This window comes from Mobula birostris, chromosome 24 (assembly GCF_030028105.1).
Source record: "Mobula birostris isolate sMobBir1 chromosome 24, sMobBir1.hap1, whole genome shotgun sequence".
Lineage (NCBI taxonomy): Eukaryota > Metazoa > Chordata > Chondrichthyes > Myliobatiformes > Myliobatidae > Mobula > Mobula birostris.
Window position 1 is genome coordinate 42721942 of NC_092393.1, and position 18062 is coordinate 42740003.

An 18062-nucleotide genomic window follows, 5' to 3' on the forward strand; every position below is an offset into this window, starting at 1 on the left:
ACACTAGAGGCAAGTTATGGTGATCAGCTCAGCAATGAAAATGCTAATTTTTTACTGTGGAATGAAATCGGAACACTGCAAGGAATTCCATTTGGTCATAGCGAGAATAAGCAAGTTCCATACAGACAACACTGGAAACCTGTATCAAACTGGGTTGTTGGAGCTGCAAGGCAATTGTTCTACTAGCTCATTCACTGTAACATCAATGGGACCTTTATCATCTGAACCCTCAGCTTTTTGTACTCCAGCTGGACAAGTCTTCTCAAGTTCTTAGCTTCACCAAATATTTACCCAAATCCTCTTTCCTGCCTTGTTTTTTTCCTGTTAAACCAGTTATATTCCTTCTTGGATAAATCCCTTTCTTTTCCTTGGGATGCCACAAAGGATGCATTCAGATTATGATCAGTGTGTGAGGAATGTCATCATTAACCAAAACTGCCCATCTTATTCACCAACTCCCTGTCTGATACCATACTTCAACAGGAAGTTGACCTTACTGATTTCCTTCCCTTCCAGCTCATTGTTACCATCTGTGGCTTCTTGGACACTGCCAGTGGATAAAGAATTTTTACTCTTCTAAAAATTCTTCTTCAGTTTGTGTATTCTCTTGCAAAATGCCCCTTGTTATGTGAAACCAGATGTGTAAAGTATCTGGGCTTAAGAATGACAAACACTCTTAAGTTCTGACATGTCAATTCATGGGCTCCTCTTCTGTCATGATGAGGCCACTGTCAAGTTGGAGAAGCATATTTCTTATTCCATCTGCTGGCATTAACATCAATTTCTCTAGCTTCTGATAAATTTTCCTTCTTTCCCCTTCTCTCTTCTTCCATTCCCATACTCTAGTTCCCCTTTTACCTCTCCTCTTCTCCTCACCTATTATCTCCCCCGGTGCCCCTTCTCCTTCCTGTTCTCCTATGATCCACTCTCATTTCTATCAAATTCCTTCTTTTCCAGCCCTTTACCTTTTCTACCCACCACCTCCTAGCTTCTCCATTCATCCCCCCCCCCTTCCCCACCCATCTAGCTTTACCGATGCCCTTCTAGTTTGTACTTCTTCCCCTTCCCCATCTTTTTATTATGGCTTCTTCCCAATCCTTTCCAGTTCTGATGAAGGGCCTTGGTCCAAAACTTCAATTGTTCATTTCTTTCCATAGATGCTGTCTGACCTACTGAATTCCTCCAGCACTTTGTGCGTGTTACTCTAGATTTCCAGCATCTGTAGAACCTCGTGTTTAAGAATGACAGTATTGACCTGACTACCGTACTCCCACCTGGCTATATTTTTTTTGCTACCCACATTGACCAAATCACTATGAATGAACTTTTATTTGTAATAAATTAAAACAAATTATACAATTTGAGTTACATATTGATTCACTTTTGCTACAACTCATAATCTCGCTTAAAGTAGGAAAAATAGATTGTGACAAATTTAAAGTTTTAGGTTGGATGAACTATTAAACAGCACTGTCATGGTGAAAGAATAAGAATTGCTAGGAAAAATTCTAAGTTATTTAACATAATAGGTAAACAAATACCATCCACTATGATGTATGACAACAGAAAACAATGACCAGTGGTGCAAGTCAACAGAATTTTATAAATTTTTCCCTTTTCATAATGATGCATCTCATGGTCATCTACTGATAAAACTGATAAACAAATTCAATATGGCAATATAATAGATTAATAACCCTGTACTAAGATTAATTTTGATTTTCTAATGATGAAACAACATTGACAAACAAAACTCTTTTGCTCCAAAAATGTCATGTTTTCAATAAAGCAGAGTTTTACTTATATTTTATATGCCAGTATATATTTTAGTAATTTAAAAAAAAGCTATTTCTTCAGAGCAACCACATCCAGTTCAAAACTATTACTATGAATAGCTAAAGCAATCATAAAATTGCTGGCTGGAGGTTTTCTGCGTTTGCACTTGGCAGTATGCAGTTTTCCACACTTTAAATGTGAGACAAATGAGGGGTTGGCAAGCACAAGAGTGGAAAATCCAGGCTGCTACAAAAACAATGCCTAGATACAAAGCTCTAATTGAATCTTAGGACCCCATCACCTTACCGTCAATCAAGGATGTCTCCAGAACAACAATTATTATTTTATTTTATCTTAGTGACAGAAACAAGAAATCCCATTTGATTTAACTTTATTTATCAACTTTCTTGTTCCTCAAGGTTTATAGAAATATACGGGGCTGATGTAAGTTTGTTTCATTCAAACTGCCAATGCCAAAGTAGAAAAAATGTCACATCTAAATGGGAAGAAATGTCTTAATCACTTCTTTAAGTTTATTTCATTTAAATTTAATTTGTATCAGAATTCTAAACAGTGCAAACTAAAAATTGAGCCCAGGATATTCCCACTCCCACTGCTCCTCCTCAGAGTAAGGGCAGTGGAAATCTGGAACACTTTCTCTAAAAGCCTGTAGATTTTGAGTGAACTAAATCTTTCAAAAGTGGAAGTCGATGAGTGTTTTTTGGTGAGGCATTAACATCAACAGATACAACAAAGATGAATAAATGTAATTGCGGTCCAGATCCACCAGGCCTGAATGGGTGACAGGGCCGGCTTTAAGGGCTAAACAATTTACTTCCATTCCGACAATATACATCTTTCAGCAAACATGTCACTGGCAAAATCATAGACTCTAGGTCTAAGGTATGATTCCACATGAAAAGGGCGCAGGGGTAGAAGTTTATCCTTGCAGCTTGTTGTTCATGCATGACACTATAGAAGCTGAGCATTAGACTCTTGTTCTGAAATGCGGTCCCAAAAAGAGCCAATGGATCTACCTTTAGCACTAACCACATATTTTTGTCCCAGTCTCTAGACATGAATTGCCCATTTAAGACTAAAAGGAAAATATTCTTTCATTTTACTCTGTGGGCTGTGAATACTCAACTCCAGACAGTTATGAATGTTCAACTAGGTAGTATATTAAAAGCCATGATAAATTAATTTTCAGATATTTAAGGAATCAAAGGATATGGGAATCAAGTGATGATGAAACAAAATAGCCTGTTATCTGAATTACTTTATCTTCACAATTTAAAATTTATTATTTTTCCCCTTTTATAGTTCCTCCTCTCCTTATCCAGAATCCTCAGTGACCAAAATAATGCTTATATTTCACAATGAGAAGAAAACCCCATTTTAACCATTGACAGACAAACAGCCATGCTGTTACTGGCTGACCATTATAGTGATTCCAACATTGGTAAAAGATGATGATTGGCAATAGTGAAAAGCTTTTATTTTTTTAAAATTTGAATAATTAATAGAAGCTACATTGTAGTAAAACAGAGGCTGAGGGTTAACCTTATATATGAGCAGCACAGATAGCTGAGGTTGTCAGAGACTTTTTCTCACGGTAGGAGAATGTAAAACTAGAGGGCAGAGGGTTTAAGCCAGATGAGGGAAATTTAAAACAGATCTAAGGGGCAAGTTTTTCCACACATTTTCTTCTGTGGGAGCTTTTTCCCCCAATTTCATATATAAGAAAAAAAAGATTTTTTTTGGTTATACACAAATGAACTAGAGGAGGTGGTAGAAGGAGAAATAGTGAGAATGCTTTAAAGACAATCAAACAGGTACTTGGATAGGAGAGGAGTGGATGGATATGGGCTAAATGCAAACAAAAGGGATTAGCATAGATAGGCATCATAATCAATATGGATAAGATGAGACACTGGGTCCATTTTTATTCTGTATAGGTCTTAGATTCTGATTCCGTGATGTTTCGATAATGTGTCTCTAAATCAACGTTTTTGTTAAAATGGAATTTGTGGCATTGCATGCTTTTGGTTTTACTTATTTTATGGACTTTGAATGGATGCAACACATGACCGTATTAAGAGTACTACTGTTGTTACACACAGTTACACTTTGGATGCATTGTGAATACTGTAACTATATCAAAAAGAGATAAACAAACCATTTCAACAGACGGCCCACAACACTTCAATTTACTAAAATCTGATTATTCCAATTCAATAACTGTTACTTTCTTCACTGCCGAAATTACCTTACAAATAAAAGCTCATTTAGCTTTTAAGTTATTTTAAAATTAAAGCAGGGTGTCCTTCTCTGATTCAACATCTCTGCACACAATAAAGGAGCAGAATACTAGAATTTGGCAAGATGTCAAGATGTCACTTATGTTCATATTGATGCAATGCCTGAAAGCCCGACTTAAAATAAAGAATTCTATTATTAAAAAGATTCTTGTGAATTTTGGTAACAATTATAGGGAACTACCAACAAAGCAATGTCACGTTATTTCTTTGCACAAAACCAGATGATGGTAAGAATTTACATTGTAAAGTAAACCAAACAAGCAGTGCATCACTGTATTAAGAATATTTTTGATCAGTCCCTTAATGACCACCTTTTATTAAATGGAAATAATTTATGTATTTTTAAACAATATGTCACAGTTAACTAAGATCTGCTACATTTATCATTTTGTACATTAATATTTATTAACATTTATGAACAAAAGAATTTTTCCCAGTTCCTACCTTCCTTAGGACGATCTCCCCACTCATATGCATGGCCAGGTTGCTAAAATGGAGCAGCATCTGGTCTGTCGCTAACTGTTGTTCAATTACATCATCCCCGTAAATCACAACAATAGCCACACAAACAAACAGGTGGAAGTAGTCAGTCTGCGAAACACATATGCATAAATGATATTACTAGCATACAGAAACTGTGGATGGATGTTATCATTCAGAAATTCAAACATCAAATCAACAGGACCAATATGCAGTGACTCTGCAATAACTGAAATTCTCACAGCACTTCCTTACATTTCATCCCCTCCACCCATTACAGTTCTCCAAATGAAAATCCAAATTCATTCAGGACTGAAATTAGGGATAGCATTAGGCTTTGAATAAAACTGACAAATAATAAGGCTTATACTTGTTCTCTCTTTTGATTTTGTGTTGCATATCTTTTATCTGCTTACTTCAAGTTCAAATTCAAGTTTAACTGTCATTCAACCATACACATGAATGCAGCTAAATGAAACTGAGTTCCTCTGGGGCTAAGGTGCACAACACAGTGCCAAAATTCACACACAACTCACAACACATATAGCTACAAATAATATTTAAGAATATTATGAATAATATTAAAATAATCAATAAAACACCGGCTGTGGAACAGAGTCAGTTTTTCTAATCAAGATAGATTTTAAATTTCATATCTCCACCTCTGTGCAAGAGATGTTACAGGGAATGCTTAGCAGTCTTCAGATTTTTAATTTAAATTCAATAAATAGACATACTTTTGATTGTGAAGCTCAGAATTGATCAATGATAAGAAAAACAGGCTAGTCGGGTTACACTTATTGAACTGCAGATGCAGATCAGTGAATACTAAGGCAAGCAATATAAACCTCTGAAAAAATATTATTTGTAAAACTATACCATCTCTTTTAATATCTTTGGGTACACACACATTTTTTGGAACACTTTCTGAACAAGATTTTTTTTAATCAAACTGAAGTCTATCCACTGTCTTGTTTTCCAGTACCTCATGCTGATACAGCATTCGATCATTCCAGCAGCACAGCAAGAACATCTGCTGTAGGACTAGGTCCTATTGCACCTTCAATGAACTTAGTCTCTTTAGTGAATAGCCACAGTGGCTGTGAAGGAGGTGTTCTAGCAAGATGGGTTTAACACCAAAAGGAAACTTAAATTAGAAATCACAGGATAAAGCAGGGATTGAAGTCAGAATTGTTCTGGCTGCTGTACCTTGGACTCTGGTCAACCCATTAATTAAAAAAAGGAATGGAAAAACAGTGGATAGAATTCACAACACAAGTCATTTTGAGCAGTAATCTTTTGATTAAAAAGTAGGGACTGGGCATTGTGGTTGGTTGCTTTTTATGACAATATCTAGTGACTCTGAGAAATCTCTGGCATTTACTTCCACCTCTTCCAATACCAGTTTCTGTTTGAGGGTTCAATAGTATTCTGTTTCCTGGAGGCCTGAAGTACTGACCCAGGAACACAAGTAATCACAAAACTAAGGGACCATCATAAAAAACAATCTGGTTCAATAGTTTTTATAGGAAGGAAATCTGTCATCATTACTCAGTTTGCTCTGCATGTAACTTCAGATGTGTCACTTGTACAGCAAAAAGTGATTTAGAATTGCCTCTAGTTTGGGCAGTTAGGAATAGACATTAATGACACCCTTACCAATAATATCCACATTCCACAAAGAACCACAAATAAACACATTTAAAAATGATAAATCATTAAAATGAGTAAAGTATGAATCCCAAAAATAAGATTTTTTTTATGTCTAGAGAGATCGTTAAGCAGTAATTGATGCTTTTAACCTTTCTCCCAGATGGTTACAGGAATCTGAAACTCTCTTAAAGGGCAATGAAAACAGTTCTTGAATATTCTGTAACACAGAAAAGTACAGCACAGGAACAGGCCCTTTGGTCCATCAAGTTTGAGCCAACCATGATTTCAAATTAAACTCATCACATCTGCCTACACATGGAACACATCTCTCTATTCACTGTTCATGTGTCTTTCTAAATACCTTTTAAATGTTGCTATTGTATCAGCTTTTGCCACTTCCTGTCAGTAAATAAAAAAACATTGCCTCTCAAATTTTCTTTAAACCTTTGCTCTCTTATCTTAAACCTACGACCTCTAGTATTTGACATTTCTATCTTCAGAAAATAAGACTATCTACCCTTTCCATGTTTCCCATAATCTTGTTACCATCAGTTTTCTCCTCAGTCTCTGACTCTCCAGAGAAAACAATCCAAGTCTGTCAAACCTCTCCTTCTAGATAATGCTCCCTAATCCAGGCAGCATCCTGGTAAATCTGTTCTGCACTCTCTCCAAAACCCAAACTTAGTTTGTCCAATTTCTCATTCTAGATAATGCCCCCTAATCCAGGCAGCATCCTGGTAAATCTGTTCTGCACGCTCTCCAAAACCCAAACTTAGTTTGTCCAATTTCTCATTCTAGATAATGCCCCCTAATTCAGCCGGCATCCTAGTAAATCTGTCTGCACCCTCTCCAGAACTCAAACTTAAACTCTTGACAGATTAATGCTTTAGAAGGATAACCCTGGAAATGATTGCAAGACAATCTAAACAGTGAACAAATAAGGAACTGAGGAAAACAACTGTTGTGCTGCCATGTATGTTCTGCATATTTCAGAAATGATCAGCTTCTTGCTGTAATGGCAAGTTTCACCATCACTGCTAATACATATACTGTGATATTATTATATTGAAGCGGGGATATTATGTGATGTGATGTGATATGAAGAATAGAGGGATTTGGGGGTGACTTGGGGTTATGAAAACTTAGCATGTTACAGCTGGGATAGATATTTCTTTAAATTTCCTGTAATCAGTATTTTTCAGACTTATTAGGCTTTACATAGGCCTAAGAAAAAATGGATGCCAACCTGATAATGAGCCCAGCACGCCTCCCAAATGCGGAGTGCCTCCGTTTCAGGAAACTCGCGTTTAAAGCAGAGGAGAATCCACCGATGACAGAATAGCATCTGGAGCCCATCTTCACCCAAGGACACCAAGTGGTGGTAAAAACGAGGGTGCATCAACCTCAGCAACTCTCTTAGGTACAACTTTAAAACAAAAAGTACCATGAAAACTCCATATTTTTAGAAAAATCAATTACATGCATGCATATAAGAGTTAATAATATTAAACTTAAAGATAAGTTTAAAATAATCAATAGGTTAAGGAAGAATATTTGACTTAAGGAAAGAAAATTCTTAAGGATATCTTTTATACATATTGAACACCTTTATAATAATTTACTTGATTAATCGGGGCATTAAAGATTACAGAGAGAAGGCAGGAGAATGGTGTTGAGAGGAATAATATATAAGCCATGATGGAATAGTGAAGGAGACTCAATGGCCTGAATGGCCTGATTCTGCTCCTATGTCTTATGGCCTTGTGAAGTATGCTCTATTTACGCTACACAATGCAATGGGTGCATTGGTATTCTAAATTGGATAAATTTTGCGCGCTACATGAAGGATTCGTTGATTCCATGCCAACAGGAACACCAACACAAGGGGATGGTTTCTTACGAATCACTGAAATACTTTCCAAACTACTGGTGTAAATATTACAAAGTTAAATTTCAATGACTGTGCCCATTTAGCTGTTCAAGTTTTTCTACTGCATACAGCCAAACCCAGCTGTGAAAATCACAAAACCTGCTCAGGCTGTAGGCTGTAAATACTTATAAAAACAGTATTTACTGAAATATGACTTATTCCCAACTGTGCTGCATTGGAAATGATTTTTAAGGCTGCAGCTAATTATCCTGTAAAGTATTAAACAGAATTTGATGGATTAGATAAGAAATAGAAATGCCTCCAAAAATTACTTCAGCTTCATCAATCATCTTTACTGCCAGTCCAATCACTTTTCCCATCTGATTCAGCACTTACCAACTGTTTCTCCATATCATCATCCCGCGGAGAGCTGATGAAAATTGTATTTTGCATCAGTCCAACAAAACACCAAAATGTGTCGGATTCATCCCTGACTTCTGACAAGATTGGAGCCACCAGATCTGACATTCCCTGAGAGTACCCTACCTCAGGGCTGTAAACTGCATAGTTCAGCAAAATTCTCCTGTGAAGAAATTCAGTTGCATAGACATGATTCATTTCAGGAGTTTATTCAGGGAAAAGAATCCCAGAATTCTGGTATGTTTAAAAATTGAAAATCCTTAATCTTTAAAACACAAAGACAAGTGCTGCCAGCTATGCCAGACACAGAAACTGTTTTGAAATTGGAATGCTCTTCTTGTTCAGCCTTGCATGAAGGTAATTTCAAGGGGATGGGGAGGGCAGTGGAGGAGGGGATGGGGCATTGCTCTCGAACTGTTGTAGCTTTCTTTGGTCAGCAATTTTCATAAGGAAGGAAATATGCAGGATTAAGGACTTCATAGTTGAGCATACCCTTCACCAGAAGCAGGTCTTTTTAAAAATTAACTTTTTCAGAAACATTGCAACCCACTTCATGTGAATACACTTTTTGAAAACAGTTAACATTATGCCAACAAAGAGAGCACTAAATTAAAGTATGTTAAATTAAAAGTATGTGCAACAGAGCTAAAAATTGTCATCCTGTAAAACTATTGTTCATCAAGTTTTAAATTTGAGAATATTTAATATTTCCTTTTTTAGAGTTTCCCTGTATGAAAATGCCACCTTTCTCCGGTCTGGCCAAGATACATAAACACAGACAATTACCTCATTAATTCCACATTGGGGTTGTTTTCCCCTTTGAAGAACTGTTTGGATCGATCAGTTCGAACCACATCTTTATCAACAGTAAACTGAACTTTTCGCCAAAATTCCTCCTGCTCTTCAGGAGTCATCGACAATCTGCAACAGGGGAGTAATTTAAATCTCAATTTATGACATTCAGCCATCATCCCATTTTCCCTCATCATCCAGTTCTCCAACTACTGCCATTTGGCAGCAAGATTTGGAATGATTTGTTAGACCACCTCTAACCATCACCAAACAGGTCTGCAGATATCTGCATCACAATTGTCACTGTCTTTCAATTAATATGTCAAAATAATTTTTTAAATACCCATAAGTAAAACAGTTTTTACTTGTGTTTTGATTTGCACTGATGTGGTTAATACATGCTAATTGTAAAAACAAATAATTTTCTTTTTTAAATTGGTAATTATGCCATGCAGGTGAATCTTACTTAAATACTGCACTTTGAAACCCCACACTACTCCAGCAGTATTTTACTGCTTGATATTTTGCACATTTATAATTGTCAAATATTAATTTTAAATATCTTCAGCAAATGTTTTCCAGTTGATAACATTTCCTGAATTGAAATATTTCTTATAAGTCATTAAGTGTCCTTCTGTATACTGTCTGAAGAACACACATACAGTACACTCAATGCAGACACTGAAAATAACATGTATACACAATGATTCAGATCAAGCTCAAGCTAATTTTAAAACTACGGATGAAAAACATTTTTTATTTATTCTTTGTAATTTTTAATTATTCTTGGTCTCTCACTTATAGATGATCTTGAATCATATCTTTGCATAAACATTGTGGTTTCTCTGACGACTGGGAGATCTATTTTAATTTGCCTTTTATTTCCTCTTTGGATATAAACTCTTAACCTCATGACGTATACGACATTGTAATTTAGATGAATTTCAGATGACTAACCAGCTTTACCACAATGTGGCACACTTCTCTTAAGCTCTAACAAGGCTATCCCAAAAAAACAGAATAAATCAAGTACAGCAGAAAGAAAAAAATAATGGCAAAAACTATCAGTTTTATGCAAGCTGCAAAGTATATTTGCACTATTCTAAAGATTACTAACAACATGAAAGCAAGCATTCACTCTCTAATGACTTTGATTTCCTAAAACACTCATGGTTACACTTAGTTACACTAGTAAAATTTATTAGGATTTACTCTGACCCTGATTCTTTCTTCCACTGATAATAATTATCTAAGTGACACAATACAGATATTTTGCATGAATAAGCAGCAATGTATGTCCTTTGATAGTTTGATCATTGTTAGTCTGTTAATCATTCTAACTGGCATTAAAAGTTATAAAAGTGGAAATTTTTTTGAAATTTGCAATGCAGGACAAGGGTTGAAAATGTCAGAATTGTTAACATTTTTTAATGTACTATTGTTTCCTTGACCTTATATCCCCTTTTTCTCTTTCAATGTAATCTTGTAGTCATACCGTCATACAGCACAGGACCCTTAGCTCAACTTCTTCATGCTGACCAAGATGTCATCAAAGCTAGTCCTATTAGCCCATGCTTGACCTCGAAATCTTTGCCATCCATGTACTGATCCAAATATCTTCTAAATGTTGTTATTTTATCTGCTGCAACCACTTCCTCTGGCAGTCACTCTCTCTCTTCTATATATATATACACATACACACACACACCACCTTCTGTGTGAAAAACATCCCTCTTGTGTTCCTACTAAATTGTCAGCCCTCTCAGCTTAAAACCTATGCTCTCTTGATTTCCCATCCCAAGGACACAGAATGTGTACATTCACCCTATTGCTTTCCCCTATGATTTTATACACCTCTATAAGGTCACCCCTCAGTCTCCTGTACTCTAAGAAATAAAGTCCTAGCTGCCCAATCTCTCCATATAACACATCCCTGCAAACTCTGGCAACATCCTTGTAAATCTTTTCTGCACTTTTTCCAGCTTAATGCCAGCTTTCCTAAAGCAGGGGACCAAAACCAGACCGATACTCCATGCAAGGCTGCAATGTCTCAACTTCTAGACTCAGTGCTCTGATGATGAAGGCCAGCATACCAAGTTTTCTTCACCATCCTCTCTTCCTCTGACACTATTTATTCCAACATTCTCTTGTTCATTTATACCCACTTCTATTCCAATAAAATCAGAATCAAGTTAAATATCACCGGCATATGTCATGAAATTTGTCTTTGCGGCAGCAGTACAATGCAATACATAATGATAGAAAAAACTGTGAATTACAGTATGCCTACACACACACACAGAAATATATTATATATAATTTTAAAAAAATAGTTAAAATAAGCCTTTGACAAGATGCCACATATGAGACTGCATACCAAGTTAAGAGCCTGTGGTATTACAGTACAGGAAAGTTACCAACATGGTTAAGAGTATTGGCTGATTGGAAGGAGGCAGCGAGTGGGAATAAAAGCATCCTTGTCTGGTTGGCTGCCAGAGACGAGTGGTGTTCTGCAGGGGTTGATGTTGGGACCACTTCTTTTCATGCTGTATATAACTGATTTAGATGATGAAATGGATGGCTTTGTTGCCAAATTTGCAGACGATACCAAGATTGGTGGAGGGGCAGATAGTGTTGAGGAAACAGGTAGGATGCAGAAGGACTTCGCCAGATTAGGAGAATGGGCAAGAAAGTGGCAAATGAAATATAATGTTGGAAAATGCATGGTCATGCACTTTGGTAGTAGAAATAAATGTGAGGACTACTTTCTAAACAGGGAGAAAGTCCAAAATCTGAGATGCAAAGGGACTTTGGAGTCCATGTGCAGAACACCCTAAAGGTTAACTTGCAGGTTGAGTCAGTAGTGAGGAAGGCAAATGCAATGTTAGCATTCATTTCGAGGTCTAGAATACAAGAGCAGGGACGTGATGTTGAGGCTTCATAAAGCACTGGTGAGACACAGTAGATATGGAAAGGATGATTCCCATGGTGGGAGAATCTAGGACAAGACAGCACAGCCTCAGGATAGAGGGGTGTCCATTCAAAACAGAGATGCAGAGAAATTTCTTTAGCCAGAGGGTGATGAATTTGTTACCACATGCAGCTGTGGAGGCCAGGTCGTTGGATGTATTTAAGGCAGAGATTGATAGGCTCTTGATTGGACATGGCATCAGAATTATGGGGAGAAGATCGGGAAATAGAGTTGAGGAGGAGAATAAAAAAGGATCAGCCATGTTTGAGTGGTGGAGCAGACTCAATGGGTCAAATGGCCTAATTTCTACTCCTATGTCTTATGGTTAAGTAGTGCAAAAATAGAAATTAAAAAAGAAGCGAGATATTGTTCCAAGGGTTAAGTGTCCATTCAGTAATCAGATGGCAGAGAGGAAAAAGCTGTTCCTGAATCATTGAGCGTGTGGCTTCAGGTTTCTGTGCCAATGAGAACAAGGCATGACCTGGGTGAAGGTGGTCTTTAATGATGAACACCACCTTTTTGAAGCATCGCTCCTTGAAGATGTCCTGGATACTATGGAGACTAGTGCCTATGGTGGAGCTGACTAAGTTTACAACTCTCCACAGGTTCTCTCAATCCTGTGCAGTAGCATCCCCTCTACCCCCATACCAGATGGTGATGCAGCCAGTTAGAATGCTCTTCATGCTACATCTGTAGAAACTTGAGTGTCTTTGGTGACATACCAAATAAACTCCTAATGAATTATAGCCACTGTCATGCATTCTTTATAGCTGCATCGATATGTTGGATCCAGGTTAGGTCCTCACAGGCATGAACTTGAAATTGCTCACTATTTCCACTTCTGATCCCTCTATGAGGACTGTGTGTATTTCCTCATCTTACCCTTTCTGAAGTCCACATTCAGTTCTTTGGTCTTATTGAGTACAAGATTGTTGCTGCGACACCACTTAACTAGCTGATACATCTTGTTCCTGTACACCCTCTCGTCACCATCTTAAATTTTGCCAACAGTAGTTGTGTTGTCAGCAAAATTTATAGATGGCACAGTCGTGGGTGTAGAGTAGAGCAGTGGGTTAAGCACATATCACTAAGGTGCATTAATGCTGATTGTCAGCAAGGTAGAGATGTTATTTCTGTTAGATTATTTGATCCAATGTCCAACAGCCACTCATCCTGCAATATTTGCTGGTCTCCTTTGGTCAACTCTGCCTTCATAAGAGCAAGCTACAAAATCACGTGAAATAGGTACAGGATTGGGCTGCTCACCAATTTGCTACTGCAGCTTATTCCACCATTCAAATAGTTCATGGTTGATCTGATCTTCAATCAGCTTTACTTTTCCACCTGTTCCCCATGAAGAACAAAGGTCTATCTCTTCTGGCATTAATTTTGTTCAACGTATCAGGTCTTTGGGATGAAGAATTTGAAATAATTATGATGTTCCAAAAGAAGGAATTCCTGCTCATCTCTTAAATGTGCTTCATGCTGCTACTTTGCCGCTCAAGGGACATGTCATTCAATCCAATGTTCATTAGCCACTCATCTTGCAACATTTGCTAGTCTACTTTAGGCAACTCTGCTTTCGTAAGAACTAGCTAAGCTCTCAGGGCTAAGTAACTGTCATGTTATGATTGCTCTTTCCAGAAGATCCTCTTACCGTGATAACTTAATTGTGAATCAATACACGTGACCAGAGTTTAAAAAGTGGTTCCTTAATTGGTTCTACATTATATTATTTTGAGAAATTGTCCTGACTACTGTCCATGAACTCATCCGAATGCAATCTTTGCCAATCTGATTTGTTCTACATATTAATTATTAGAGTACCACGATGATTACAGTACTTGCTCTGCAGATCACTATTAACTTCTTGATTTAGACTGTCCAATTATTGTACATGATTTCCACCAGGTTTGTGATTGAAGACTCATCAGTAATGTCTCCTTACCTCTCATTTCAGGAATTTGTCAGGTTGCTTTTCCCTTTTAATTTTCATTAATTGATAATTAGTGATATGCTATTAAGTGTCCAATCCCTTATTATCTCAATTCTTTTATTGTTTTGTGTCCTTTTATTCTTGTTAATTTTATTTCCTGATATTCACATTACTTCATGGCTATTGCATGGAAGGATGCCATTTGTCCCAACAAGCCAACATTAGCCCACTGGAAGGACAATCCAGCTAGTCCACTTCCTCCTCATAACAGTGTAAATTCTTTCAAGTTCAAGTTTAATTATCATTCACTCATGAATACAGCCAAATGAAACAGGGCCAAGGTGCAAAACACATTACCAACAGCACACAGTGCAGAGCACAAATAGCACATATAGTTACAATTTCAGAAAAGCATACATTCTCAAAGAGAAAAAAAATATATATAGCCCAAGTCCCTGTAAAATTGTAGAATTAAGTTGCCTTTCCACAGTGTGAACACTGGAGGGCAGCACTGATGGGAGAGAACAGGCCTAACCTAGTACAGATTCCAGTATGCCCCACAGAGGCTCTCCCACACCGTTTGGCATCTCCTCCCCTGGTCAGCTGACACAGACGACCCAAGGGCCTTAGCCTAGATCTAGTCCTTGCCACAAAAAGGGCAATGCAATTCCCCACCGTTGGTCTCTCCAATGAACGAGTGAACCGGACTTGCAGTATTTTACATTACCAATGTCCGACAGGGTCTTGCAATCACAATCATATAATTATCCAGCTCTATCTAGCCACAATCGAATATGCTTCTACTGTGCCCTCTCATGCAATTCAGACTCCAATTACTGAGGTAAAAAAAATGCTTCAGGTCATTCACAAGAGAAGATCTGCAGATGCTGAAAATCCAAACAACACACACAAAATGCTGGATGAACTCAGCAGGCCAGGCTGCATTTATGGAAAAGAATACAGTCAACGTTTCGGGCCGAGACCCTTTAAGCAGGCCTTCTATTTTTCTCCAGTTTTGCTGAAGGGTCTCGGCCCAAAACATCGACTGTACTCTTCTCCACAGATGCTACCTGGCTTGCTGAGTTACTCCAGCATTTCATGTGTGTTGCCTGCTTCATGTCATTTTCTTCCATTCAATTGCCTTTATTCTATGTTCCCTAATCCTTGGTGCTTTTGCCACTAGAACAGTTTTTATCTATCAATTCTGTCTACAACTTTCATGATCTTAAACACCCACTGCAATACGCCTATCGCCACAATAGATCAACGGCAGACACAATTTCAATGGCTCTTCACACGACTTTAGACCATCTGGACAACACAAACACCCATGTCAGGATGTTGTTCATCGACTATAGCTCAGCATTTAATACTATCATTCCCACAATCCTGACTGAGAAACTGCAGAACCTCGGCCTCTGTACCTCCCACTGCAACTGGATCCTTGACTTCCTAAGTAGAAGACCACAACCTGTGCGGATTGGTGATAACATATCCTCCTCGCTGACGATCAACACTGGCGCACCTCAGGAGTGTGTGCTTAGCCCATTGCTCTACTCTCTATATACACATGACTGTGTGGCTAGACATAGCTCAAATACCAGCTATAAGTTTGCTGACAATACAACCATTGTTGATAGAATCTGATCTGCTGATGAGAGGGCGTACAGGAATGAGATATGCTAACTAGTGGAGTGGTGCCGCAGCAACATCCTGGCACTCAGTGTCAGTAAGACGAAAGAGCTGACTGTGGACTTCAGGAAGGGTAAGACAAAGGAACACATACCAATCTTCATAGAGGGATCAGAATTGGAGAGAGTGAGCAGCTTCAAGTTCTTGGGTGTCAAGATCTCTGAGGATCTAACCTTGTCCCAACATATCGATGTAGTTATAAAGAAGGCAAGACAGCGAATATACTTCATTAGGAGTTTGAAGAGATTTGGCATGTCAACAGATACACTCAAATACTTCTATAAATGTACTGTGGAGAGCATTCTGACAGGCTGCATCACTGTCTGGTATGAGGGGCTACTGCAAAGGACTGAAAGAAGCTGCAGAGGGTTGTAAATCTAGTCAGCTCCATCTTGGGTACTAGCCTACAAAGTACCCAGGACATCTTTAGGGAGCAGTGTCTCAGAAAGGCAGCATCCATTATTAAGGACCTCCAGCACCCAGGGCACACCCTTTTCTCACAGATACTATCAGGTAGAAGGCACAGAAGCCTGAAGGCATAAACTCAGCGATTCAGGAACAGCTTCTTCTCCTCTGCCATCCGATTCCTAAATGAACATTGAACCCTTGGACAGTACCTCACTCTTTTTTAAATATACAGTATTTCTGTTTTTTGCACATTTTTAATCTATTCAATATACGCATACTGTAATTGATTTATTTATTACTAATATTATTATTTTTATTTTATTTTCTCTTCTATATTATGTATTGTACTGAACTGCTGCTGTTAGCAAATTTCATGTCACATGCTGGTGATAATAAACCTGATTCTGATTCAATCAAGTGTTCCAAAAGAACTCCAACCCCCACCTCAGTTTCTCCTGTTTATCCATATAACTGACGTCCCCATCCCTAGAATCAATTTAGTTCCACTCAAATAAACCCTCTCCAAAGCTTTGACATCTCTCATAAAATGTGGGGGTAGGAATAGGCATAATGATCCAGATGTTTCCAAACCAGTAATTTATAAAGCTTTGTAATAACTTTCTTGCTCTTGTGCTCCTCTATTTTGCTTACCTTGGCTTCCTCAATCTTAATTAACTGTATGCAAGGCCACTATATGGAACTTGCATTCTTGTCCTTTCTACCATCATTTTTATTGCAGCTGTTCTTCACAACTAGTTACTACCAAATTATTACATTGCTAATGGTCCATAGATAGCTGTACAGTATTGTCAATCTAGTATGCTCTTACTTTTCATTAATCTGGCTTTCGTTTTATAAAGGCATTTTGTTATTACTTCCTATGTTGTTCATTTTTTCTCTTTTTGTTCTGACCTATTCTCTAAACTTATTGTTTCCTTACTTTTTGGCCATTACTATTTCTTCCCAATTACCCTTTTGCATTGAAATACTTTTCTAAAATTCTATTTATTCTTTCTTCAAAGTTCTTAAAACAAGTTCGACTTAGGCACTGACTACTCTAATTAAACATCATCTTGCTGGCTCCACTCTTAAATTTACCACATATCAGGAAATTACAGCTGAATTTTAAGTAATGGCAGTGGAATAAAAAATTCTTAAGCTCTGAAGAAGTATTACCTCTTTTGCTCGAGTTCCTCATATTCCAAACGCTTCTGAATACGGAGAGCTTCTCGTTCTTCTGACGTTGACTCACAGCTGTAAAACTGTAACAGAAATGGCCAGACCTCCCCACGGATTGCAGGGTCAATACCACCAAAAAATATTGCCTTTAAAAAAAAGACACAGAAGTCCTCATGATTCCTTTCCACACCTATAAGCTATTTTTATTTACCAAATAGTCCTTCATTAAAATAACGAACTAACATTTGTTGTGGAGGAATAAGCAAGAATACCTTCTTCCCAAACAATAGACTATTAGCAGTAGCAAAGGCATGCAACTCTAATTATTTTTGTATGTAGCCTAAAAGTAGTTTCCATGACTAACAAAATCATTTAGTCTGAAAATCTTTAAAGTTCACATGACAATTTTTTTTTAATCAAGAATGTGACAATAGTGTCCCACAGTTGAAATATCGTTTTTGAAGGAATCTTACAAGCATGAATTTTACCAACCAAACTTAGAGCATTCCAATCAACCATGCTGATAGGAATCAAAATTTCCTGGCAGGCAGAATTTAGTTTTCA

At 37.6% G+C, this 18062-nt stretch overlaps 1 protein-coding gene across 4 annotated transcripts in view; it reads right to left on the reverse strand.

Moving 5' to 3' along the window:
• Positions 1-18062, reverse strand: part of tbc1d16 (TBC1 domain family, member 16) — a 126197-nt gene that overhangs the window by 21382 nt on the left and 86753 nt on the right. For all 4 annotated transcript variants that reach the window (XM_072242706.1, XM_072242705.1, XM_072242707.1 and 1 more), the window contains exons 7-11: positions 17496-17644; positions 9307-9441; positions 8497-8683; positions 7477-7656; positions 4542-4688 (exon numbers count right to left, since the gene is read on the reverse strand). In XM_072242706.1, the coding sequence (XP_072098807.1) occupies positions 4542-4688; positions 7477-7656; positions 8497-8683; positions 9307-9441; positions 17496-17644 (798 nt within the window). The remainder of the gene's footprint in view (positions 1-4541; positions 4689-7476; positions 7657-8496; positions 8684-9306; positions 9442-17495; positions 17645-18062) is intronic.